The sequence below is a fragment of the Falco peregrinus genome, chromosome 7 (assembly GCF_023634155.1).
Source record: "Falco peregrinus isolate bFalPer1 chromosome 7, bFalPer1.pri, whole genome shotgun sequence".
Taxonomy (NCBI): domain Eukaryota; kingdom Metazoa; phylum Chordata; class Aves; order Falconiformes; family Falconidae; genus Falco; species Falco peregrinus.
The window spans coordinates 6,560,832-6,588,267 of NC_073727.1; the positions used below are offsets into that span (position 1 = coordinate 6,560,832).

Below are 27,436 nucleotides of genomic sequence, written 5' to 3' on the forward strand. Positions count from 1 at the left end.
TTAAAATGCAGGCTCAGCTGGGGTATGAGGTGCCCATTATCGGTTTAGCACTGTTACCCTGTAATCCTTCAGCTTTCTCTGGTTCATAGCAATCAAAAATCTGAAACTGTGTTACTGGAGTTGGTGTTTGCAGTTTGCAAGCACTTAAAAAGGCTATTAGGTAAATGTTTACGTTCACTATAGCCACTTGAACAGTAAGGCAGCATGACCTGCGAAACTGCTATAATACCTTGTGGGACAAGATAGTTTCCTCTTTGAGCAGTAGCAAGATAAATTAATAAAAAAAACTTGTCTATGTTGCTGATGATTCTGAGGCACTACAAAATAGACCATCAGTCAGATTTAGCCAGCTGACAAGGTTTTCTCTGCTACCTGTATTTCTTAGGTCCCTGCTTTCCTAATCATTGTTTTGTGGCTTAAAATCTCTGTTCAAAGAGGGATTACAAACTGACACTACATCAATGAATTTGCTTTATATGAAACTGTGAACAAATAGCAAAGAGAGTTTAAGAAATGCTGGAAGAAATTAGACTCTCTTGGGAGTATTAGCCATCCTATACACAATTCTCCTGAATAATAATATGTTAATTATCTATAAAATCTGATAAATTATGATTCTAAGGGTAGGATACGTTTTTTACAGGGCAAAAAGAACCTATGTGTTTTGATGGTGATCACTTTTGACACAAATTACTATATGGAGCGCAAAGGGAGTTCTAAAAAATGAATGAAGGAAAGCAGTCACTTTGTGTAGCAGCACCCTAACACAGCATGCCTGTCTGTGGTATGGAAAAAAACCAAAACAACTCTTTTCCAACAATAGTCAGTCTTTGTTTGTTTAAATTCCTTGTCATCTCCTCACCAGGCAAGTAAAAGAACATTACTGATGGAAGAACTAGTCCCTTAAAGAGGTCATCTGTTAATTATATTTAAATGTGCTAACTACAGACACTTGTCGTTTCACAACACTGCCTGTTCCAGGGCTTTGGCTGTTTCTGGTATGTAACCAAAAGCGGTACAAATCCTTTGATAACCAGCAAGAGTGCATCAGCTTTGTCAGACACCTGTGAAGTGAGGAATTACCTTGTTCTCAGGTGTTGAAAAAGAAATAGGTATTTTAATATCAACGTCAGTGAAACTGCCTTTGAAAAAGTGATTTCTTTTCCCTGTGATTCTAATGTCCCAAGCTCCCATGAGTCAGAAGACGGGAGAGGCAGGACCTGTACATTAATATTGATGTACCTGGCAATTTTTTATTTTTATATTTTAGCTATCGTTTATTGAGAATACCCAGTATGAAAACCTATCATTTTTCAAGAAAAGGTCAGCAAAAACTTTAGCTGGAAAAGGGAGCCATGTTTGTCATGAACTCTTCAGTGTATGTGGGAATCAATCTGACCTCAGAGCTTTTTGAACAAGGAAACAGAACATTGGCCTTTACAGTTTTACTAGCTTTAGTTAACCTTATGCCTTGTTCAGACTTTTAAGACAGGAAATTTTAGAGTGTTCAAATGAAGTAATGAATATATTTGAGTGCTCTGCGCTACAAAGGATTGGAGAAAGTTGCTTGTATGTAGTAATTGTGAGTTTTGCTGTCATCGTCTTTGAACCCTGTAATTGTAGATAACGTTGTGTACTGCTAGCCTTTTTCAACTATCAGTATTATAACTTCTTGATTTTATCACTCTGAGCTGTGGGGTTTTTCTTATTTCATGTTTTCATTTGGTTAATTCTACAAATTCTGATATTTTTGTTAGAATGTCTCGATTACGGCATGGTGATTGCCAGCTCTGTTGCAAGACTTTCACCTGCACTTAGGTTTGTCGTTTGGTTTTTATCTTTGGGAAAGCTAGGCATATCTTCAGTTGGTTCTGCATTCCTGCAAAGAGATAGGTTAGTTTTAACATTCAGTCAGATTTAGTTATCTGGATTTCATTTTGAAATGAGCAGATCTTGTGTGAACAACAGATTCATGCTATGTCCTGCTGGTGTCAAATAGAAGCTAACTGGTGAGCTGGCTTAAAAAAAAAAAAATCTACCCCAATTTCTATTAGTTCAATAATACTAATAAATACAGTAAATGGAAGATGTATCTATATAAGCCTTTTTCATGTCTGCTGGAGAAAGCAAAAACACTGTTACGTACTACCATTATCTTAGCTGAGGACAAACATATTCAGCTTTGCTATGCTATCCTGGAAGATCTGTCTACTAAAATTATTAATCTCTTTGCTCATGAGGCATTGGCCACCTGCATCCTCAGAAATCAGTTAGGTTGACCCTTGAAAGGGAACTGTGCATCATCATTTGGACACGCATATTCATGAAGATAACTAATGTATTTTTTTTCCCCTGCAACTGCTCAGATTTGCCTTAGAAAGTATGCCATGCACCTTTTTTAATAGAAATGTCCCTCTTGCGGGAAAGAAGGCAGTGAGTACATCGATACCTCAGCTACCTTTGAAGCTTCTCAAGATGGAGAACCAGAATGCATTTGGCTGAACAGACCCAGACTCCTACTTGTGGTGTCTGAATCAGGCAGAGAGTCCAAGCACTACTCGGTGGTTCACCAGCTAGTAAACCGAGCTGACTGCTCCTAAACAGTGAATATGCTTGGAGCCTAGGCCATGGGCAGTAGCATGGAGAGAAGGCACGTACATAGCCTGTGGGTCTCTAGGAGTTTCATGCATTCCTGAGCCTGCCTTCACCTTGCTAGGTAAGCATAGGCTAGCCTCATCTTTCTGAGGCAGGTTGTATGCAACCTTGGGTGGTAGGCTGTCCATGAGAGACAGCTGCTATTGCATGGAGAAGGTGGAAGAACCTTGCCTTTCTTTTGAGCAGACTGGGTGATCAGAACCCTGGAGCTGTGCCCCTGTGCTGTGGGGGCTGGCTCCTGGGGCCTGGATGAGGGATAACTTGGGGGTCAGCCCCAGGATGGACCCGTTGATACGCTGCGCAGGAACCCGTAGGGATGCTGCCGTTCCTCAGCCCATGGTCACCTACCGCATGCTGCACCTTCAGGCAGCGTGCCCTTTCTGACTTCAGTAGCCCAGGTAAAAGTCTTGTTCTGGACACGGTGGTGTGGATTTATATGCGGTTGCTTGAAGAACTATACTTGGTCATCCATATTGTCTCATGCAGTGGGTTGGTTTGGTACTAGGAATACAGCACTGCTGCATCTCAGCACAGATGTTGAGACTATTTCTGCCAGCCAGATTATTCTAGCACATCTTCCATTTTTCTAGACAGGCATGCATGGATCCCCCTTGCCTCTTCTCCCCATTTCTGAAGTACTGTAGAAAGCAGCTTTGATAGACCTTTTCCAACCCAGGGGTGCATCCTAGAGAACTCCTTACACATCCTTCCTCTCCAGCAGCCGTCCCTGCTGATTAACAGAGGAGAAAGTTGAAATGACTTCAGATTTGAGCCGATGGGGTAAGATAAAGCATAACTTATGTGGACAGGAGAGCAGGACTGAACTGATGTACAGTAAAATAAAATCAGTGATTTACAACTGCGTTGCTTGTACAGATACCTGCGCTAGCTGTGAACCTGCAGGCTTTCACCACTGCTAGGCCTTTTTTTGTCATGTCTTTGCTACCCTGACTCACTTGGGCTAGCTGTAAAACAGGGTAGCTTGGTTACAGAAGCAGTTTAGCAGCTGCAGCGGAAACATGGGCTGATTTACTGCGCTAACACATGGCACATCTAGAGCTGTGGTGGCAGGAGCCTCCAAGTGCTGAGATAATGTACATTTGCTAATAATTGCTGCACTGTGGGAGTGTTATTTAGTTGCAAGATGAAGCATGCAGAAATGAGGAAATACCAGTCCCAGAATGTATATTTATTATAGACTTTAATTACATTATCAGCTTCTATATTTTGCATAGAATACCTGGCTGGTACTTGCTATAATCTTACCACATTAATCAGAACTTTTCCCCTTGAATTGAATGAGAATACATCAAACATTTAATGCCTAAGGCGGATGATGCTCATTCAGGAGATATTATTTCTGCTGGTAGTGGCTAGAACCCTTTTTTTGTCTTCATATTTAATGTATGTCTCCAGGCTTTCTTTATTGCACATCTGCCAGATCCTGCACTGAATGCAGAATGATTAATTTCTTCATAGGCTTTTCCCTGCCGCTTCTCACTGTGGTTTGCGAGTGCTCCACAAATACAGTATTAATTAATTACTTTTTACAACATCGCTGTTAGATGAGGTCGCTTGCTGCTTCTGTTTCCAAGGGGAAACTAGCAATTATTAATGGCAGCACAGGTACCAGAAACCAGGTCTGACCATTTGTTTTCTGTAGTTGTAATTAAAAAATGTATAGGAGTATCAACTACATGTAAGTTGTCCCAGCACATTGTCAAAATTATTACTAAACAGGCTGTAAACAGTGATTTTATTTTTGTAGGACCTTTTATAATACACGGTCCTAGGCTGTGAAGTCTTGCTTCTCTGTAGTTAATGGTACAGCTGTATTTTGCTATCACACGTGTATACAAAAACTATGCATATATGTATATGACTCTCTTGTGAAAGGTCTGCCTGTAGGCAAAATGTGGCTCACTGTGTCAACAAACATGTTCTTCTTTATCCTCACTGTGCTGTGACAGTAGCTTATTAATGCTTGTTTTCAAGGCTATTGTTTTAGCCTTTTCTCAGCTGTGGTTCAGTCTACTAGATTGAAACACTTCTTAGAACCCTCCCACTCCTTGCACATAATTATGTACCAGCCTTTGTTCCTCAGTAACGTTTGAATAGCATTGTCTCCAATTAGCAGATTGTTGTATCATTTCTTACGTGTACAGAATCTAAATCCCTTACTAATTATGATTTTATTTTAGCTGACAGTGTTAATGCTGTCATGCCAATGGATTTCCCTTTCTTCAAATGGCATTGCTTTGTGCCTTCTCTACTCGCTTTTTTCCCCAAATACTGCCTTTTCATGAATCATTTTTCATTTATTTGCAAGGAAGGCTTTTTGTTTTGTCAATGCTGGCTGAAGTAGATATGAAAAGAGGAGTCTGTCTGTGTCATAATGTGATTTTTTTACGAAATAAATCAGCTAGCTCAACGAATAGCTAATGAATGTTAGTAATGAAACCGGAAAATATGATAAAGTCGTTGTGCTAGGGCAGGGTCTAATCACTATATCACAGGTGCAGCTGTTCCTCACTGAGCAGTCTGGGCACATTTGCCCAGGATTTACACTCTCTCTTAACTTGACACAACCAAACCAGAGAAACTAAGAAGTTATATTATTGCAGGGAGACAGAGAAATGAGTAGGAAGCGGACCTCTAGCAGCTTTTTGTGCTTTTATTTGTACACTTTAGTTTGCAACTGGTAGCAGATACCTTTCCATGACAAATTACATCAGATTGTATCTGGGCAGCTGCATGATCTCAGCCTCTCCTTTGCCGTCCCTGCCTCCTTCCTTGCACCAGCGATGATGTGGTAAAACAGTTCAGGGGGCTGATTTGGTTACAGACTGGGGGGTTTTGAGTTTGGTTTTTTTTCCCGCTGGCTTAGGTGTAGTTTGCATTAGATTTCTGAATTACTCAGTGTGTGGTTTCACAGACATAAATGGTGAGTACAACACAGAGATAGAATGAAGCTGGGGTTGGCAAGGGAGGTAGGACCGGCCACTGGAACCTGGTTTAGATAGGCTTCATCTGCCATGGCACCAGAAAGCTCAGGATTCGTGTAATGCCTAGGGAATTTTAGTGGTTTGGGGTTTTCCTGTACTTCTGTTTTAATGACAGTATTGTATGATGGACAGCAACAGTAAATATAATTTATATATCAGTTGAAAGGTGTTAAGTCCCATATTCTCTCTGCTGCTGTTGGCTGGTACACGTAAGTTGCTGCATAGTTTCAGAGCTGTGATGCTTGTGGCACATGAGTTGTTCTTACCTTTGGCCACAGTCATGTTCCCTTTCCCCATCTAAATGTGGAGGAGAGGGAAGATGATGTCATATTTTTAACATATTATAGAAGAACTGAAAATCTTGTGTTATGCCATAGAAAAAGTGGAAATCACCTGGGAACATCAGTCCAATGTCTCCTTATCAAACAAGCTGTAAGTTAAGCACTTTTTTTTTTTAACTTAGACAATTTGTGTACTGCAAAACCTAAACCCTAGGGATGTGGAGTTCACCATTTGGGAGAAACCGCCGTTTTCTGTGAAAAAGATAAAGCTATAGGAGTAAGAGAGAACAAGGTTAAATTTCTCTGGGCCTAAAAGACTTTTGTGTTGTGGGCAGCCTGGGGTTTTGTGAAAGCCATTGGAAGGGTAAACCACGATGATACTGATTTACATTCAGCCCAGAATATTGAGGTTCAGTATTAGAGAAAATGTTCCAAATATGGGGACAGTGGGCTGTGAGCAGATTATGAAAGAGCTCTCACTGGTAATTCTAACAAGAAAGTAAATGAGACGCTGAGAGGAGTGGCCTCGTGAGTATTTATCTCTGGTGTATGGGGAAGGTCTAGATTGGTTTCAAAGCTGGTTTTAATAGTTTCATAATGATTTGGAAGGAGAACATAAACTTATGTGTTTAGTGCTTTCATCTCAACATAAGAAAGAAATATTTTTTTTCCAGTAAGAATAATCATGGACTGGCACAACCTCCCAAGGATGTGGTAGAGTCCCTGTCGCTGGAGGTGTTCAAGATGTGACTGCACAGGGTGCTAGATAATTTCATAGAGGCTCCCTTTCCCACTAAAGATTCGGCCAGATGACCTTCTGAGGATGCTTCTAATGGGCTTTTCTATGATTGAAAGTAGGCCTTTATTATCTTCACATGAAGAGGAATTGTCAAGAATTGAAGTAAAAACACTGCAAAGACTAAGAAGAAAATAGACTCCATTTATACAGTGGGAAGCTGGAATCCCAAAGGTGGGTCTTGAAGAGATTTGTGCCTCTCCAGATGGCCAGTTTTTGTACAATGAACCGCACAAATAACATCTTCTGATGCATGCTCCATAGGAGTGCAAGGAGTGCTCTTGATAGCTGAAGTTCAGTTGATCATTTTATGTAAGGCATTACATGGATTTGTTGCTCCATTGTTTGCTTCATCAGCCTTTCCTAGGCTGGATTCTGCATGACCCCGTGAGAGGGAAGGGTGTTGAAGATAGGATAAGTTCCTGCTCTTCTAAAATTCAGCACTACCAAAAATAGACTAATTTTCCCCTATGATTTTTCAGGAACAAGTAAGCAGAATCCTTTGTGAGGACCAGTAGACAAAGGGGTGAGAGTCTTCTTGAAGGAAGCAAGTAGTTTGGATCTGAGTTTCAGAGAATTAAACAAAGGTGGATGTGAATGGAGGAGGAGAAATCCCTTCTTCCATTCCTTTCAGATTTTAAGTGTTGATATTTTTCTAAAACTCTGCCTAAGCCTTACCTTAAAATATGACAGTGTTCAAAAGGCAGCTAATGAAAATTGTACTGGTGAGGCTTTTGACACCTGATTTAAAATTCATTTCTAAATTTTGATTTAATATGAATCAGACCTTGTTCCTTTTTTATTATTATTTTATATTCCTTGGGTACCCACAGCAGAGTAGATCCGTGATTTGATTTAGATTTTATTAGTTACTGCTGGAGAGTGTTTCCTGGTATTTTCTTAATGGCTTTCAGCCGGTGACAAGCAATCTTAAAGCCAGTGCCAAGATGAAAGACCTCATTATGATCTCTACATCTTAGAACTGCATAATAACTTTGACAGGGTTCTGCATAATGAGAAATGCCAAGCAGAATTTCCAAAACTAGTCACATCCCATCTTGAAAGAAAGATGCAGGTGCCAGTTTTGCATCAGAGATTCAAGCATTTGAGTATCTACCTAACATCTGGGCAACACTAACAGGCAGGAACTCGTGCTTGGCTGGTTTGGGGTAAGCATATTTCTGCTTAGGCACCTAAACTCTTTTACCTCAGTTTATGTTACTACGTGTGCACACATCCGCTAATGTCTTGATAGCAAGGAAGCGTTCAGCTTTGGGTTTATGCCCAAATTGAGTGAGAAGACATGTGCCATGTTTCTCACTTGTTTCAGCTGGGGAGTTAGATGCTGCAGTATAAGGTAAGCCATCTCCACCCTATGAATCGTGGCTGAGAGGAGCAGGTGGGTGGCTTTTTTGTTACATCTTAAACACCCGTATAGGTACACGGAATGTGTTTGACACAGAACATCTGCCTGAGCTGCAGAAGATCAGGTTAAAAATCCCGCTCTGTCTGAAGGTTTCTAAATTGTTAACTGTAAAGAAGAGCTGTCTACCTTACCAGGCACCTGACAGAAAGCAAATTGTTCAAGCTAGTATTGAAAATCTTAAACTTGGTAAACCAGTGTTTGCAATCACAAAGAATTGGGAAGTGCAGAGGGTATTCTGTAGTGGCACTTCTTCGGTCCCTCCTATTCGAGCTCTAACAGTGTGCAGAAAATCTAATCTCCACCTGCATTTAAAGATGACTCTGGTAGTCACACATTCATTTGGGATGGAAGAAACCTGGCTTCCAGTCCCTGCTCTGTTTCTGCTTCTTCTACTGTCCCTAGATATATTTTGAAAGAAATATTTTGCCCTTATTTGTGAAAGAATTATTTTAAGCTTCCAACTGTAGGACAGGATTTTGAAATTTTATTGGAGAATCAGTCCTTCTGTGCAATTCCAAATGAGTGGCTGGAGTAGAAAACATACCTGGTGTAAACATTTAGGCATTGCCTGCTACCTAGTTCAGATGTCCTTTAGCTTAGAAAAAAGGAAAAAAAAAAGCTGCTGATAGTCTAGTTTTTATTATAGGTTCTGTAGGAAACTAGATGGCTAATCTGGAAATAAAACTTGCACTGGACATACAAATATACTAAAATTAGGCATCGTAATCAATCACAATGTGAAACAGCTTATTTTCTCTTATGTAGATGAAGCTCACCAACTTTAAGAACATTTAAGCGTGGCCTGCCTTACCGAGTTCTCTAGCATGAGATAATTAGCAGTATGAGGCTGCCGCATCTGCAACCAATAGAGACAAAAAATCCTCACTATAATTTAAATTCTGAAGGCAACCAGGACCTTGGGTTGTACTGGCTTGTTTTGCAAAGATGGAGAGGGGGGAAAAAGGTTCACTTAAGCCAAAAACTGTGCCCATCCGAGCCAGATATGCAAGCAATAAATTCTAATTCTAAGCTCTACAGCATCTGTGTGTGTAGATTTTATTTAGAAATGAATACTTTTTCTGAGAGGAATGGCTGTGTTCCCAGGGACAGTACCCTCCCATTGATAATGTGTACTTTGCATTTTAAAATCAGGCACATGCTTTCCAGTATTTGTAGTCATTGTTTCAAAGGCCCATAGGTAAATAATATTATTTTTTTCCTTGATGACTTAAGGCTATGTATATTGTCAGGTACTTTTAAGATGATAGGTGTTTAGTAGAAACAATAACTTAATCCTTCTGCCTTGAAATTTGTAATTGAAAAGGCCTTTATGGTAGATTGATCAGTATTTTAGTACATAATTTCAGTTTGCAAATGTCCTTGCTCATGAGTCTGTTATTAATGTGTGTATATCCATGGATTTGGCAGAAACGGGCACTTTTATATTTCATAAGCTCCAGCACAACTATGAGTGTTGGTAATCCAACCATCTTGTGAACAGCCAAATTGCTTTTGTCTGGTAGTAACTAGTCAGGTCCAATGCGGCAGCTTCGTAGCACAGGGATCATCTCCAATTCTTGCTTGATAGTTTACATGCTGGAATGGATTCTTCTTGTGTGGCAGTAGCTGGTTTGAGTCGCTGACACTTTTTCATACAGAGGAACCAATAATGGATGGCATTAGCAGAAATTAGTTGTGACATTTTTAAAACATAGTGAATAGCATGCAAGTTCCTACCTACAGTTACTGGAGGAGCTGGTAAGAGCTGCCAGGGCCATCTGAGCTCAGGAAACATTTGTTAGGTAGCTGTGCTCCCTTTGAAGAAATTTTGGCACCCCGTGCTTTCTCTTGTATGCAAAAGCACCGATGCTGTCCCATCCTGAAAAGAGATGAAGGCTGATGGCCCTACGGAGAGGTCCAAAGAAAGCAGGTTAATTTATTGTTGGTGAAGTTTGTCTTGTCCATTCATGTGGTTCCCACATGTTTCATGTCCAGTGGAAGCCTGACTGTCTTCCTAGAACCATGCCTTGGTCAGTCACAGCAGTCTTGCTTGTATGACTTGGTATATTTTTGATTGCTACTGTTTGCAACCAGGTTTCAGCCTTCCTGGTGATGGTGAGTCTTTGTTCTCTCACCTTGTTCAAGTCTTTCATGTCGTCTGGACTGAAATGCAACTACAAACCTGGAAGCTCTGAGAAGACCATCATCTGAAGTGACATGACACCGACGCTTGGATCTCTACAGCTGTATACATGTTTTTGCATCCTTCTAACTTCTTTGCTGCTTAGCTCAATCCATGTAACACTTCTGCTTCAAACCTGCAATTAAAGGATCGTGTGCTCAAAGTTATATAAGAAGTTGTCAAAAGCATCTAAAGGCGTTAACAAATGTCCAAACCAAGCTGACCCTGTTTCACTGACACCATTTGCTTTTCATTTGATGAATACTTTGGAAAGGCTACTCAACTGTGCCTGCCCTTGGGTTGGCACATAGAGCACAATTGTACCATAAAGTAAACCCATGTGATCAAATCTTGCCAGTTTATTCAGCGTTAGTTACCAAGCTTTAGCTTTGTAACAAAGAGGTGCCATCGTCATGCTAACACTGGTCTTTCTGGTAATCTATATTGATTTTCAAATTAACCTTAGGCTTCTACAGCACTTTGGTGTATTACCGATTTTTCACTTAGCCTAATGGTTGGAAAGTAAATTCCATTAAGCTTGTCCTAAAGTAATTCAGCTGGAAGAAAATTTCCCAGAATATCTCTATGCTACTCTCCATCATTTCCATCTCTTATTGCGTATCCTTGTAGAATGATTGTCTCTAATGCTCACACCTGAGAACAGAGTGCATTCAGCATCTTTTCCTCCCTTTGGACAGAATATTAACTAGCTATAGTGTGCAAATACCAGTAATTATGTAGTGCAGAAACTGACAGTCGCTTCAGTGACTCCAAACAAAACAGATCCCTGCTTTGATGCTTTTAATCTCAGTAGTCAAGTTTGCAAAAATTGATGGGGAAAAATATTAGCAGGGTTATAGGACTAAATAATATCTCTAGCAAGCTTCAAAACCATGTTGAAAGAACATTATGATGGTTGTAATGTCAAGGCTTCAAAAATAACAGTTCCTAAGCAAAAGGTCACAGAGCAACTGTTCCCAGCCATAAGGCTGGAAACGAACGGAAGGTCGGTCTGCTGCGCTGGGGTCAGCAGAGCCGCACGCTTACAGAAGGAATGTAACAACCCAAACAAGTGGAGGTTGATATTCCCCTTACTCTGTATATCCTTTAGTAATTTGTAGGTTAGGAACTGCCTTTTCATGGAGTCCAGCAATCTGTTGTGATTTCTTCCTTTAATTTGTGCAATCACTTTTGAATCTATTTGTATTTTTGTCATCCACAAAACACTAGAAACAGTAGCAAAGTGTTCTGTAGCATCTGTATCCATATTTCCTCAATATCTTTTTGATTCACGTTATACAGTTTTACATTTAGCTTGCCTGAGTTTAATTATACTTTTCTCTCTTTCCTTCCCCCTCTTTTCTTTTTTTCACAAGGACTCAAATCTACTTACTGAAGTACACCATTTTATCTTTAACATTCTTCTTTACATTCTCTTTTAATTGTCCTTGCACCATCTCTTGGGAGAGGGGTATTTGGTTTTGGTAATCATACACATTTAGGCCGAGCCTCTACGAAAATGTTTACAAGTATTGTCAGGAAAACAGTAAAGCTTTTTCTCTTTGGCCTTTTGTTTTTCTCTTGGCATACATCCTTGCGGTATGACGGTGGTCTTCCTGAAATCAAACATTAGCAGAACAGGCTTGTGGGGTGTAGATGTTGTTGTCACAAAGATAATGAGCTGGAGTACAGTGTGTAGTTGTCCTTACGGGGGCTTTTTGGTAGTTGCAGGTTGAATCAGTACTACACATTGCTCAAAATAATTCAAGAGTAGCTTTGAGAAGCTTGGGCATTCACTAATTGGTCAATGAAGCAATCGTTTATGGTATGTGAAAAGATATTCTCTGTATCATGTCTTTTTGTACCATCAAGCTGTTTGCAGCAGTGATGGGCTGTGGTTGAGTATAACATAATCTTCTTCCCACTGACCCTATTAAATTTAGCGCGCAGGGATTCTTATGCTCATGTAAGCATGTGTAGAATATTTTATTTCACTATCATTTTCATTGTGTTGTTTCTTCTTTCGCTTACTGAACACTAGTCGAGGTGTCATCTGGAGACAAACAGTTTCCTTTTTCGTTTTTTTTTTTAACACTGAAATAAGAGTGCTTCATGAATATTCAAGAATAAACATTCATGATGCTCTCAGGAAATGGAGTTCCTTTTTCATAGGCAAAGAAATCAGGCACAGGTAAGAGCGTAGACATCCACGTATTTCGATATCAGTTTGTGGCTCACACAGTCTGTGTCTTGCTTTGGGTGTTTATTTAAGGAGTACTTATCGCTATGTAGCGCTTAATGTGCATCACTGTGAACAGGATTAGACCCCAGGGGCTCAGACTAAGTCCTCGGAAAACACCGTGTGCACCAGAGCTGCCCTGCCCTCTCGTGCAGAGCGACTTTGTGGAACAGCAGCCGTGGGATCCAGATATTCTGGGTAGTTCCAGGCAACTTCAAATATGAGACTCTCTTTTTTCTCTTGGATTTTTCTTCTTATTTGCTCGGTTCATTTTGTCTTTTGTAATACCCAAGAGAGAGGTTGTACAGCAGCAGTCTTTGTCCCAAAGACCTGATCCTTCCCCCCAGCAGAACTTTTTCCTGTTAATGTCTTGTACTGCTTTCAGTCTGACCTTTCATGGTTTCCATGCAGGAGGCACCTGCTTGCCTGTGCAGTCCCTCTACTTTCTATCAATATTCAGCCACATTCACCACCAAATCTTTACGATTTCCAGTTTCCATGCGTTTTATAGTGCAAACTTAATCGCTTTCCCTTTCTGTCTTGTTGTGCTGCCCCACACTCTCATGCCTCAAGCATCCCTGGGTGTGTGTCCAGCTACCTGCTTTGGGCAGGCTTCTGGAGTCACGGCAGCGTTTTCTCCTGCAGCCTGGAGTGAGTGCCTTGGAGGGCTTGGCACCGTGCCCACAACATGATTATTGGGAAGAGAAGTGCATATGCTGCCTTCTGGCCTGGCTTTCGTAGGGACCCCGGCGTGCAGCTGCAAGCAGTCAGCTACGCAGCCCCTATCCTGGACTCTCCTGCTATCCCAGATGGTGCCCAACTGGCCCATCTCCATCTCGGTGTCCTTGCGCTAATTCTGGCTGTCCTGTGTGGTTTTGAGAAGTCCTACAGACCTTGTTCTTCACTGGTTCAAAATGTCACAGGGGAGTACTACAGCTGTATTTCTGTCCTTCGCAGACAGTTACTGATATTTACACTGGAGATGAGATGATATTTGTGGTCTGGTGCCAACCCTCTGTGATTTCAGCGTGCTGTCACTTTTATTGACTATATTGCACGTGTCCTTCACCTGGCTAGTAACATAGAATCTGTGGAGTTGTGGCTTCCTTTTATTTTGCTTTCTACATTTCAAATAGGCTGTTTGGATGAAACTCAATCTGTGTTAAAAAGCTACTAACTGGCAAGCTATTGATTTGAATCCCCTATGTGTTTCCTCAAAGACGAAGCATTTTTTCCTCATGTGCTTTTTATTTTTCCTCAATGCACTGTCAGAATTTTTCTGCTTTTGACTTTGGAGCATGCCCATCTGTCTCTTTAAAACCTCTCCATTTTAATCTATGAAGTATGTGGGTGACCAAACCAGAATGCTGAAGCCCTCAAAAATGCATCCGACAGGCTGGTCAAAACAGTAGTAAATCAAGCATGAGACTCTTTACAGTCTTTTCTAAAAGTAAGCACGAAGAATAGACAATGCAGCTCTGCTGGAGCAGGCTGAAAAGTGCCTTGTTCTTCTAAGAACCTTAGACCCATGGTAAGGAAAAAAAGCTCAGCTTCAGTTGTTGTTTGGACTAAGAAGGCGTAAAATAAGATTAGGAAAAAACTGGGCACCCCAAAACTGTGCTTAGCCTTACAACTCTTAAGAAAAAAAATATTTTACTTTCCACAAATTGGTTTGTAAAGGCTTGGAGGATATATTGTGCTGCTTCTGTAGTCAGAGAATAAAATACATTCCTCAAGTAATTGGAGAGTGGGGGAGTGCATGAATAGCTGAATGAATATACGGATAAATGAAACAATGAATGAGTGGGCAAAGGCAAGAGTGAAATAATGAACTAAGGATGAAATGGAAGAGAGTGAAGGAGAGGGAGGAAGAATGACGTGGAGGGAAAGTAGTGGGGGAAATGAAATAAAAAGGAGGAATGAATCAGATGAAAGAGAAGGGCAGACACAGAAAAGTGAGTAATTAATTTAGGAAAAGGTCAGACAAGAATGCTGTCACAAGAGCATGCTTCGCCTTTTGCCAACATAGGTGAAAAGAGAGAAAAATAATTGGAATTGAGATAGGAATGATCTGGAAAAAAGTTAGAAAAGTCAAAGGCTGGCTTGGCAGGGTAATAGGGTCCAAGGAAAGAGGTAGGGAAAGATGCTGAGAGACAAATGAGAAGAATTAGTAAAAGGGAACAGGGCTGCACTGCTGGCAGCCCTGGGTTATTTGGGGCTGTGCCTCTGCCTTGCGTGGCCACAACCAGGTCAGCTCGTGCTCTTGGCTTGTGGTAGCCTGGAGACAAGTCTCTAGGGCCGCTCAGAGCATCACTTAATGTCCCACCTGCCAGGCTGGGGAGTTCTCCTGCATGGCAAGGAAACTGCCAGAGCCCCCAGCAGAGCAACGGGTGCCCGAGGACCGCATTCTGGGAGTGATCGCACCAGTGTTGTTATTGCTTGTCAGCACATTGAGAAGTGGCTGTTGCAATACTGATGGGCTTAGAATGTATAAATAGCAGAATGAAATTGCACTGGTAAGTTAAAAAGAGAGACGGAAATAAATAATCACTGCGTTTTTTGTTTTTGGGGGTTTTTTTTTGGTAGGGATTTTGCCTTGTTCATTCATAGAAGCTTGTGATCTAATTCCTCATGTGTTAAGATGAAAAAAACTGTCCCTGAATTCCTGGATGTTTCATCTAGGAAGTATATAAACAAATCTAGTGCTTCATAATGCTAACCCAAGTGAAGAAAGGAGTTTTTGAAGGGAGGTGGGGTAAGCAGTCTGGGAGTTTACAAATCTCTCTATTATATTTAAAATAGATTGCTTTTGTAGTAAAAATATATGCAATTATAATTAGGCAGAGAAAGAAAGCCACAATCCAACTTTAGTAATGCTTTTACTGATAGTATTATAGTCTTCCTTTAAGTGGTAATATACTTTGTTGCCTGAATCAAGTAAGAAAATTACTTTTCCCAATCTCTGAAGCAATCAGTTTTATAGCTTCATCTAGTAAATGAGCAGCCTACTCTCCAATAATGAACAGCCAAAAAAGATGTGGAATTTTTTAAAAAATATTCTATAAGCTTTGTTGTACGCTAGTTATCTTACAGACTCTACTGAATCATCAGTCCCACAAAACAGATTTGTACCCAGAAAATGCTATTTAGAGGAATGCTGAGTTCTATTAAGGGGAAAGAATTGAACTCATCATCATCATTGCTCTTATTATTCAAAGTTTTATTCAGTATAATTTATGGCTATTGATATGAAATACATTAAATAACCCAAAATAAAGTAAAAATCTGATTGAAAAATACTGATATCAGAGTCAAGTCAGTGCAAAATGAGCATTTCTCTCATGTTTGCTGCATCAGGCAGTAAAACCTGTTAAGACGCATGAAACACTTGCTACTTTCAATAAAACTATTAGAGGGAAAGGAAAAGCTGGTTTGATCTTTTTAAGTTCCATTACATTCTTGTGCACAGACTCAGGTTTTTGTCTCAGACAGTCGGGAATGGGAGTCCTAAACTTTGTCCCAAACAGTAAGGGTTTCTATAGCAAATATGGTACAGACATCACTGCCTTCAGAGGCCAGATCCAGGTGGGAAGGTATAGAGTGGAAGCATGCCTGCTTCCCTGACTGGTTCCAGGTAACTGTAGCATTGGGTGCTTGCGTTTGTGGGGTTCTTGCTCGTCGTATGCCTCTTGCAGCATATGCCTCCCAAGTACGCGGTGACACGGGTGTGTCTCTGTTAAGAATGGAGTAGATGTTTTTCTGGTGGAAAAATGTAGAATGTAAAATTCTAAAGTAACAACTAAAGATATTAAATAAAATGTCAAGTACACACTGCAGGGTTTATGAAACAGAAGTGGGAAGGAAGAACTATTACAGTGCAAATAATGAAACCCCATGGGGTTAACCAGGTTAATTCACTTTTAAAAAGCATGTTATTATATATTCTGGATTAGAGAAAGACTTATTAGGCTTGAAATCCTATTACTAAATACTGGGGGGGGGGGGGGGGGGGGGGGGTAGCATGGGCTGCACTGTATTTTGTTTTTTTCCTTATGGAATCTCAGTGCTGTATGGATTTATAGAAGCCCTGTGTCTTGGGAGTGAAAATGAGGAAGCCACGAGTTTGCTCTGGAAACTGGTTTTCCGTCTTTGGAAAGACCAGAGGTCTGTAGTTGTATGAGTTTCTTCCTTGTTTGCAGTCTAAAAACCTGTGCATAGGTTAATTAAATGTGCCCACATGTGATTAATCAACCAAGCTACCCGCTGTTTGCAGGGTGTGCCTGTGCTGGATCTGTTCTGTGGGTAAAGAGGAGACCTGTTGTCTCGGTGCTGTCGTATTTGTCATGGTTTGTCCACCCTGCAGTTAAGACGGACCTCTGGCTTTTTGTTGGTGAATCAGGAATTAGGCGTAGCTGGGTGGGTGAGTATGGCAAAGCAGTGTCATCAGGCCTCTCTCTCATCTCTCCTGTGGCATGGGGTGGGAAGTGTTTTGATTATGTGTCCGTTTATTTCTGCTGGGTGAATCAAAAGGGCCCAGCAGGCAGCGCAAAATGCGTTCACGTGGGTGAGAGCTGTAACGCTCCTACGCTGAGTAGTTACTGTCTACAGCAGGATACTTAGCTGAGAAATCAGTATTTTGATTACTTGGACTAGCAACAAATGCCAACATTTGACATTTTCAAAGCCACTGTAAGGGCGTTATATAGATAAATGCTACCTTGGGAACTAACTAGCTCCCAAGATGTCATTGAAGTTACACAAGCAATTGAAAGAAATTAATTCTGACCTTTCCTTTGTTCTCAAGAATCTGCTATCCTGTATGCAGTGAGCAAACTCTGCACAGATGAGGATCCCCTATGGGGCTTTTTTGGGTCTTCTGCTTCACGGTGGACACCTGTGTCAGCACATGGGAAATGCCCTCCCAAGCCAGCATTGCCCTCCCATCTGCTTTGTTTGCACCAGGCAAACGGCTGTGCAAGGTCAAAGGCAATCAAATACCGGGGCTTGCCACCCGGAATTCCCGAGAGGCCTGGGCTGGAGAGGAATGGAGGCTGTGGTTACATGGACGGGCCTTTAAACGGCAGCACTGGCACGAGCGGGTCCTGCGTCCTCACAGACCCAGCCACAAGCCGCCCATTCCCACGCTTGCGCTGCGCCATCAGCTGTGTCAGAAAAATGGTTTACTGCCACGCGGTGAGCTGGGCTAGCAAATTGTTCTGCATTTGAAACAACCATTTTATTTGTAGTTATTTTTAACCTGGATCCATTTTCTGATCCAGTTGATTCTTGGACTCTGAAAAAGTACCTCGGGCACAGCTGAGGAAGTGGTGGAGGAAAGGAGAACAGTTGCTGAAAATGGGATTTGTTCATGCCTCTGTTACTGGGGTGGGGTGGATTGTTTTAACCATGCCAGCCGTAATTCTGGAATAATTGGTTTTCAGAGAGCTGGGTTCTGTAACGCTCATTTCTCATTGTTTCTTTTTCTTCCTGCTCTCTCCTGTCCCCACACTCCTGGCTTCCTCAGCTGTGTGGATAGAGCAGTTTCTGGGGTATGCTGGCTCACAGAAATTATTTTAAACCACTGAATGAGTGAAAACCAAAGCAAAAAAAACCAATGGTGAGCGTAGAGGATATTTGTTCTCCCTGATCATGCAGGACAGAGCCTGACGGTGTGTTACAGTCTGATGGGGCAGGAAGGGAACCAGCCCAGATGCTGGCTCGCTGCCTGGCAAGGGGGCTGGGAAGCCGGCGGGCAGCAAAGGAGGCCTGTCTCTCCTCACACCCACAACTCCGCAGGGAGATCCTTGACTGCAGCCTGGCCGCTCAGGGAAGCTCTCCTGTAGCAGTCTTTCTCCCAAGTCCCAGCCAGGCATGGACACATGAGCCAGCTGAGGAGCACGTTGGTGGAGATGAGCAGTGGCAGCATGCAGTTTTCTGTGTGCTCCTGTGTGTTTTCCCTGAATCACCAATGCCACAGACCCAGGCACGTGAGCCCATCCATTGCAGTTCCAGTGGGTGCTGCAGGCACCCATGTCTTTCCAGAGACGGACCAGCGGGGCCCATGGAGCTGCAGGCACAGATTCCTCTCCTCTGCACCGATATCCTCAACATATCTTTGTGTCAGTGACCTCAGATGCGATCAAATAAGGTAGTAAGCATTACAGTGATTTTTCATGAACAATATCTATATCAGAAACAGCCTAATTTTACTACAGACAGCATTACCTTTGGGGGCCGGTGGTGTCTGGAGAAGCTGCACGTACCCCCAGGTTATGGCTGATGGTGCATTGGGTGCGAGTGGAAATTTCATTCAGAAGCAGAGATGTTTGTCATGCAGGTGGTTTGAGTGGTGTGAACATAAATTGAATTGCAAAGACTTTCTGGGCATTGCTTGGGCTTGTACTAGGATGTAATTTCTTTGGGTAACTATGTTTTAATTTTGTGTGTGTCTGGCAGTTGCATATGGAGCTGCTAAAGAAGAAGCAGCAAGGTTTTTCTTGTACACTGTTTTTTTTAAAAAAAAATTACTATGGGTTTAGGCTGATGAGCAGCACAGAGTGGCAGGATTCAGTCCTGGCAGGTTTTGAAAAAGGAGAGGGGTCTGTGTGTGAGGAGTGGAGGGCAACGTAAGCAACACAGCTGATTCCAAGTTAAGGTATTACCATCAGAGATTTCCCTAAAAGTCCTTGAGTGTTCTCTCTTTAAATAAGTCTGAATCCTTAATCCTTCTGGGGCCAGGCAGACTTTTAAATTGCATTTCAAATCTAATATTCCATAAAGAGCACAGAAACAGTAAATAGTCTAGTTTGTCTTTTAATCATTCAGAGACATAGTAAAAATAACTTTGTCAAGTTGTGCATTCCTCTGCGTTTGTACTTGTCCTCCTCTGAGCGCTGGCAGGTCACTCTAATGGGGCTTCTGGAACAACTCCAGACTTTTTGCAATCAGTCGAGACGAAAGCATGACAATTCCTGGGGAGATGATCCTCTGCCTGTGTCACTTGTGTCTGCCCAATATGAGACAGCTACTCTGCCCCTTGTGAGCAGGGTATGGAAAGCTCTGGATCTTTTTCTTTTGTGGAATAAAAATTTTATTTATGGGTGCACTCTGTGCTAAGGCTTGTAATTGAAAGCAAATACATAAAATGAAAATGTCTATTGCAAACTGTAGGGAAGGAGACATTCTGTTTGTTTATCTATATGTGTGTACACCCATATCCTAGTGAGCAAATAGTATTTTAAAAAATAAGTTTGGGACCATGGGGTAATAAAGGAGCTTTTGTTGATCTTTCTGAGTTAGCACATGATTAACTGCCTCTATACCGATCTGAAACCTCTGTCTAGCTGGCAGAATACAGCAGGTCCCTCCCAGCCCTGTGCTAGCCCCCAGAGAGGCCGTGCAAGGTGCCGTGCTGGCTGCTTGAGCACCAGCTGCACTCCAGTGTGCGTGTGCTCCTCCGCTCCAGGATTCATGGTACGGGCAATTAAATCTGCTCTTGACACGGGCTTGAGGCCACCCTCCAAAAGGTATAGATCAAAACGTGTATCTCTGTGAGCCAAGAGACTGTCAGCAGTGGGGTGAAACAAAGCGGCCACAGCTCATGTTCTCAGGCTCCTTTTTAAAGGTCTCATTATTTAGAGTATCTGCTTGGGAACGCACAGAATTAGGAGGGGGGCGGGAGGGATGGCTGTGAGCAAAGCGTGTGGACATGGTGATGAGGAGAGTGGAGGGATGGCAAGAAGGAGGTAAGCAGAGGAGGGCAGCTGTACCTGCTGCAGCCAGCCCGGTCATGACGTGGGGAACGGTGGCTGGAAGATGCGCAGTGGATGGGGTGCGCAGCAGGAGCATGTGTCAGGTTCAAACTGCAAATATATGTGAGAGCTGTAAGTAGTAGTGTTGCTTTCCCCAGCCAAACTGATTTCATGTGCTAGTGCTTCTTTGTATCCCACTCTCCCTTCTCCTTTGTGATCCTTCTACAACCTCCCCCATCCTAACCAACAGCCCTGTGCAGCTCCCCCTGCCCAGCGCGCACCCCCCTCCATCGCCTGCTGCCTCTGCAGCCTGCACTTGACAAGCTCTGTTTTCCCCAAATGGGGAGGGAGAGGCGTTCAGAAGCTGTTCATCTTCTCTGCCTTTACACCGCTCCCGTTCCTAGCAGGGGGTACCAGAGCCCAGCCTGACTCCACAACTCTTTCTCCTGGGGTTCTGCGTGATGCATGGGCCCAACACGTGCCATCAGGTCATGTAGCTCCATTTCTCTCCACCCTCTTTTCTGCTGCAGCACTGCTTCCTACAGGCAGGGCTAATGAGGTCAGGGCCCTTGGTGCTTTTCTCATCCTTGCTCTGCCTCTTGTGAATCACCCGTCGCTGTTGCTGCAGTTTCCCAGATAACCTCTGCCTGGCTCTCCTCTCAGTCCTTAAGTCCTTCCCCTTTCCCATTTTTTCTTTCCCTCTGGTTTTAGAAACACTATAGCGAAAGTAAGAAAGTTGTGAAGGCAGAAGGCCAATTTTAGCCGTGGTACAAGCAAATGCAGCTTCTGTTTCTTGGGCGTTATGTTTGCTAACTCCGGAGTCAGTTTAGCTTGTAACTGGTGCTGTTGAAAACTGTCGCAGGCAGAATTTGCATGTTTGATTTCAAGGCAGCTATGATAACAGCAGCCTAAACAGTTGCTCTTTCTGTGTTGTCTTTTTACCGTACCCACCAGAGGGGTGATTTGGCTCAGTGATGTTGCCTCTGTACCCAGGCAACCTGGTAATATCCTAGACTGCTCAAAGAAGTTGGATCCAAAGCCTCCTGGTGCACCTTCTCGAGATGATTGCATAAACCTGGATGTGGAGGCCAAGTGGCAGCCCTGTGAGCCCTGGCCTCCTCCAGTCTCCCACGAAGAAGAGTCTTCCATGTTGTGTAGCTACCTGGTTATCTTCCTCGAGCAGCAGTGAAACTCGCAGCTAGCATGAGCTGCAACACAGGCGCACCAAGATGCGCCCCTGGATGCCATACGGTTTTTCATGATAGAGCATGTATGTGATGAGCCCTTGGTTAACGTTTTCCACCAACAGCTTAGTGTTTTGACTCAAATACATAGGAAACAGCCTAGCCTTAAGCTCCTGGGCTTGAAGTCCAGTTTGCCCTGTAGCCTCCATGCCATGGTTAGTGGGGTATCTGGGAGCAAGCAGCTAGACTGAACGGGATGTTGCAGTGCTTGAAATGGTAAATGGCGCTTGTTTGTGCCATCCTTCTTCTTTGGGATTACTTTGGGAACTGGATTTCTTTTGGAAATGGATGAAAAGTCAGGCTTTTGGCCATACTGCTAATGTCTTCTGTTTGTTTCCTCCGTGATGAGACAAAGCAGGAGGCTAAATGACAGCCTGGCACCTCCAAGGGGTTGTGTTCCCACCACATGGAGAAGGTCCGGGCTCTCAACGGCAGTGCCCTCTCTGTGCATCCCAGACTGCAGCAGTCCTCTCCCTTAAACAGAGTGCAAAACCTCCCCACCTAGTCGAAAAAGTACTCTGAGAAATGTCTGTTACGTAAAGCATGCTTTGATCCCTTCAGTGGTCTTTTTTTTCCTGCGGAGAGAGGGCAACCTGGCTCAGCCTTCAGAATGCACGATTTTATTGAACGAGCAAATCCACTTGAGTTTTAAGTGACAGCGCTGGTTTTCTCTGAGATCTTACCCTGCTGTTTAATCTTCAGTGAAACAAAATTAGATTTATTTCTTAAGAATCTGGCACCTATATTAGCAATCAAGCCCACAAATTGTGCCTTCTGGTTGAACTCGGTAGCCCCCAGCTTTGTGTAATTGAGGCTGCAGCAGGATAAGGAGTTCTGTGACGGCTTCACGTATTGATCAGTCCACTTTAATTTCCTTGTGGGACCTGGAGCACGCTGGGCTTGATGGATTGTGTTGAAGGCCTGATAAGCCTGTTTTAACAAAACATCTCAAGGGCTTCTAGAACAGAGGCAATTATCAATAGTGATACATGTTTCCTTTCATCAAAAGTTAAGGGCTCATTAAAAGGCGGCACAGCAGCTGCTGTTTGCAACACATGGCTTTGTTTAATTAACTTGGAGATACTGTTGCCTCAGCCTTATGAGTTGGCTATTTCTGGAAGGAAAAGAAAACAGGTTTCAGGTTTTGGTTTTAATGGTATGTGTGATAACGGTGTCTCCTGCACTGCTATATTGGCTACTTTGGTAATTGAAGCCTAGATCACATTTTGGAGTGATAGTTGCATCCCACCGCTTATGCCCATGTCTAAACTGCCCCATGCCCACAGATCCTGATGTTTTACAACTTTTGAATTTTGTGTCAAAGTACTGACAACATCTGCTATTTTTAATGTTAGTGTTACTGGTTAAATAGTCTCTTGTTCTACCTTTGGCAATCAGTATTTCTGTTCAGCATTGGCTAGTTCAAACATGTTTTTAAACTGTGTTTATTTTAGGCTCTCAGATACAAGAAGGAAGCTCATTGTTTCTGACTGTTTTACCTTTCCTACTCAAAAATCCTAACAATTAATTTATAACCTATGTGGCGTAGGTGTGTTGTGGGTGTTACATTCATACCGCTATTAAATATTGCAAATTGGATGTATGGAAAGAAAATACAATCAAGGCAAACTACTATGTTAAACTTCATTTTAAACACAGTTTTCAGATAAGCAGCTAGAAGTTTAGCACCTTGCAGAATTGTTTTCCTTAGCTAGTAGGAGTTGCTTTTGTTTTATTTGTCAGAAAACAATATAAACCATTGAACACCCCTGCTATAGTGGTTTTTATTATTATTTCTTTTCAGTTTTACACATAGTATCTCATTAATTAGCACAATTCTGCTCATTAATGTGTGGATTGAAAGTCAGCAGTAACACGTTCCAAGGAAAATTGGAAAATACCTTTGCTTCTAAGCATAGATGAATGTGGATGGGTGATACCCAGAAAAAATTGGAAAGGTAGCTGAGTTGCAGCAAATGTAATTGTACCGAGAACTGAATTCTGTAACTTGCTCAAAATCCTGTGTTGCATTCTTTGGTGCTTCATGAAGAGTGGCACCTTACCTGATTTTTCTTCTTTTCTTGATGTCTGAACTTCTGGAGTAATTTATTCAAGTGAGAATTACAGTTTTCATAATAAAAAAGAAATACTTAGACCGCTAACTGTTGCTTAAAATTGCAAATCAAGTGTTTCTTAGGAGGTCAGTAATGGGAATTTAGATGAAAAGAAATATATTTCAGTTCTCTAGGTATCCTGGGATTCTTTTGAAGTTGTGACTCATATCCAACCATCACTGGAATTCATGGTACTGAAGATCCCGTGAATGTTTAATGGGAGATGGCTGGTTCCGTTACTGCCTCCAGGCTGCTGTTTACTGTCACTGCTCTTCCCCAGCTACTGTCATGACTAAAATGTGAAGATGAGTCGGTTACTGTAAATTACCTTCAGCAATGATTAATTCAGGTTATTCATCCCCTCTTCCAAACACTGGAGCACTGAAAGAATAGTAACGATGTAAGAAATCCCATAAACTTACATAATATTGTGTATATTCTGGATTTAGTCTGCAAACATACTGCTGGGCCAGGTCAGACATTCCTACTGACGTGATGGACCCAGCGTGCTCTTACCTAACAAGTAGTTCCTTTGATTTCAGCGGTCTGTGATCCTTATTAAAGCTGTGTGGTTCATAGTGGGTTGAATGTCACGTATTAGCAGGATTAGGTGCGGTTTCAGCATCCTTTAGGCCTTTTGCTTACTTTGTTATTCCTTAATTCTCTACTGATGTTCTTCTTATCGGGGTCTTGCCACGCGATAGGCACTGTAGGCTACCTGCTCCAACCATCCATGGTACAGGACAAAGGAGCAAAGGCTGCTTTTCGGGAAGGGGTTGTAACTAGGGTGGTATTTTAAAGGTCATTATTATAAATATGTAGCAGGTTTGAATTACAAAATAGACCTTTAAAATAGTGAGCTTATTTAAAATAAAAAAGAACTTTAAAACAAAAAGTTTTTTGGGAGCATACAGTGCTGGAAAAAAATAGCAATTATTTGTTCTAAAATGGAAGAAAATTATGTGAACAGTATAATACATGGGAATGCTCCCTATTCCTGCTTTTCTGGAATATATGTTAATTAAGGTCTTAAATGGTGGGACAGTAACACTATTTATCATTGATTTTAAACCTTAATGATATGTTTAATTACATCCCTCACTCGTTTTGGAAGCTGAGGCCCTGAAATACGAAGTTTTTTGGTTTTTTCTTTAATCATGTAAATTACATTATTGTAAACAATGCTATTTATTATTTTATCCTTAAATCTCTAGGTGCTGAAGTGTTGTATATGAACATGTCAGCATATAACGAAGGGCGGCTTCAGTCATCTTTCTGGATTGTTGACAAACAGCACGTGTACATTGGAAGTGCCAGCCTAGACTGGAGATCACTGGGACAGGTAACTTAATTGACAAAGTAATCCTATACCCTTTGAGAGTATAATGAGGAGAAAAAAAAAAGTAATGTTCTGAGGCCAGCAAGTGGAAATGGAGAGCTTTCTTTTTCTGATAGTTTGCTGGCAAAAGTGCTAGCATCAAAAACTGTGCTGCTATGGTTTTGATGACTCTTTAGTGTTGGCAAAGTATCTTACTAGAAATCTTATTTTCATTGGAATAGTTATCCTCAGCAGTTATGCTTTGGGCTAAATTTTTTTTTTTTTAAAAAAAAATTGCCTTCATTGACTTCTGTCATGATTTTGTTGTTTGAAAATGTAAGTTCTAGTTTACTCATTTAAAAAAAAAAAACAAAAAAAACAAAAAAAACAAAACCAAACCAAAAAAACAACAAGTGAGCCAGCTTGTTGGAAAACAAACTGTTAGGAAACTCCGTAATAATGTTGTGAGCATGACCTATTCCATTTAAATACGGAAAAGCAAAATTTGGAAAGACTTCCAAATAGATAGTGGGTACTATCCTGAAATACTTACCACCTTTGGGGAGGGAGAGATTTATAGGTACAGAAAGTCAAATAGCATAATGTCTTTGAAGGTCATACATACTAGAGAGAAATCCTTATTTTGATTTCTTATAAACATGAGAGTTGCAGAATGTACACCAAGTCCCCTGCCAGCAACCAGTGCTGAGGGCTCTCTACATTCTATGACCATTTTGAATAAGTAATTTGTTAGTAATGCAGCTTATTTGCCTTCTTGTAGGTATCTGTAGCTTTTTTCTTTCTGCAACAGCCTTAGGATTCACCCAGGAGCAGCTGTTGTGTTCATTTTTGCTATGTACACTGACTGTGTGAGGCTGCTCTTGGTTGTATTTAGGGAGTGGACCCTGTGCTTTTAGATCTCCCTAACTGAAATACACAACAGAGGGGGAAAAGAAGCAGTCCTAGGTTGCACTAAAATCCTTTACTTTCTAACTATGAGCTGAATCTCAGAAGCACATGAATAATTTTGAACATGGGTTCTAATGATTTTTGAAAGAAGGCGGCGTGTGTTGTTTGTTTTGAGCTAAGAGACTGCAAGCCTGAATAAAACCAAAACAACCATTTTAGTAAAGAAAGAGTAAATAAATACATTTTTTCTGTTCCTATGTGTATTAACCTATTTAAAAGGTAACTTTTTGAACGTTTACAAAGGCATCTACAAAATGGTAAAGAAGAGGATGTTGTTAGCGAACCAGAGAAAAACTTGACCAAGGGGATGTTGTATTTTTAGTCAATGTAAGAACATACAGTTTGGGCTTTTGGACAGTTTAGAAATTAAGTGTATATACGTTGTCTGTGCCTTGTGAGCCAAACTGTCTGTGTGTCATAACAAAATAGCTCTTTGCAGAACTATTTATCTTATAAGTAGTTTCGTTTTGAAGCCTCTTCTAATGGGGGTTTTGAGTGTTAGTGAAAATAATAATAGATGTGGAGAAAAGAAGAACATCTACCACACAGATTATTATATTTGCTGATTGCATCTTCATCATATTAATGATATATGAATATGATATGAATCATAAATTCATTATATTAATGATAACATCTTCATCATAGATGCTACAATTCCTTACAGGTTTGGCCTTCTCATGGTGGAGGAAATCTTAACTCTTGTTATATACCCGCATTAAACTTTGATGCCGGTTCTTTGTGGGCCAGCATATCAAATGTGATTCCTCACCGTTAATTTTATCACTCTTTTCTGCATGCATTTGGACATATTTTTTTTTTAAATCTTATTGTCATACGACAGTAGATTTTTATATGTGGTGGTAAGATGAAGCTCAGAAGAATATTTGTACAGAGCAAAAAGAACTCTCTCTGAATTGCAGTTAAAGAGAATCTGCTTTCAATTAGTTGAGAAATGTGCACTGGGATTTTAGAGGAGCCGAAGGAAATAAGATGCGTGGTTCCTGTTGACACCAGATATAAGTATCCAATTCCCTTACCCCCAGAGTTACAGGTTAATAAATCAGGGTAACTGTCAGAGAGATCTGATGTGCCGTCCTAAGATAATAATCTGTCTTGAACTTCTGTTTTCACATAAGAGGCAAAACAAGCACAGAACTCTTGTCATTTTATTCCGAGTACTTTCATGGAGGAAAATGCTTTGCACACGCGTGGGACCTAAACTTAGAACCCCCGTGAGCTGAGCCCTTGCTGGGAAAACATCCCCCACAGGTTCTCATTATCAGAGCCCTGGTGTAGCTGCAAGTGAGGGATCAGGTCCCTCTCCTCTCTCTTCTCCAAGCAGCCTAAATGAGTAAGGACTGAGTTTCCCTGGGAAATTGTGGAGCAGGTAGTGCCTGGCCTGTCCAGAGCCATGCTCTCAGCTTCTGCAACTTGGCAGCAGCAGGCAGGGAGC

General features: G+C 41.6%; 1 protein-coding gene across 1 annotated transcript in view; it reads left to right on the forward strand.

Moving 5' to 3' along the window:
* Positions 1–27,436, forward strand: part of PLD5 (phospholipase D family member 5) — a 72,283-nt gene that overhangs the window by 9,266 nt on the left and 35,581 nt on the right. Inside the window, exon 4 of the mRNA XM_027789113.2 lies at positions 24,908–25,035. Within this exon, the coding sequence (XP_027644914.1) occupies positions 24,908–25,035 (128 nt within the window). The remainder of the gene's footprint in view (positions 1–24,907; positions 25,036–27,436) is intronic.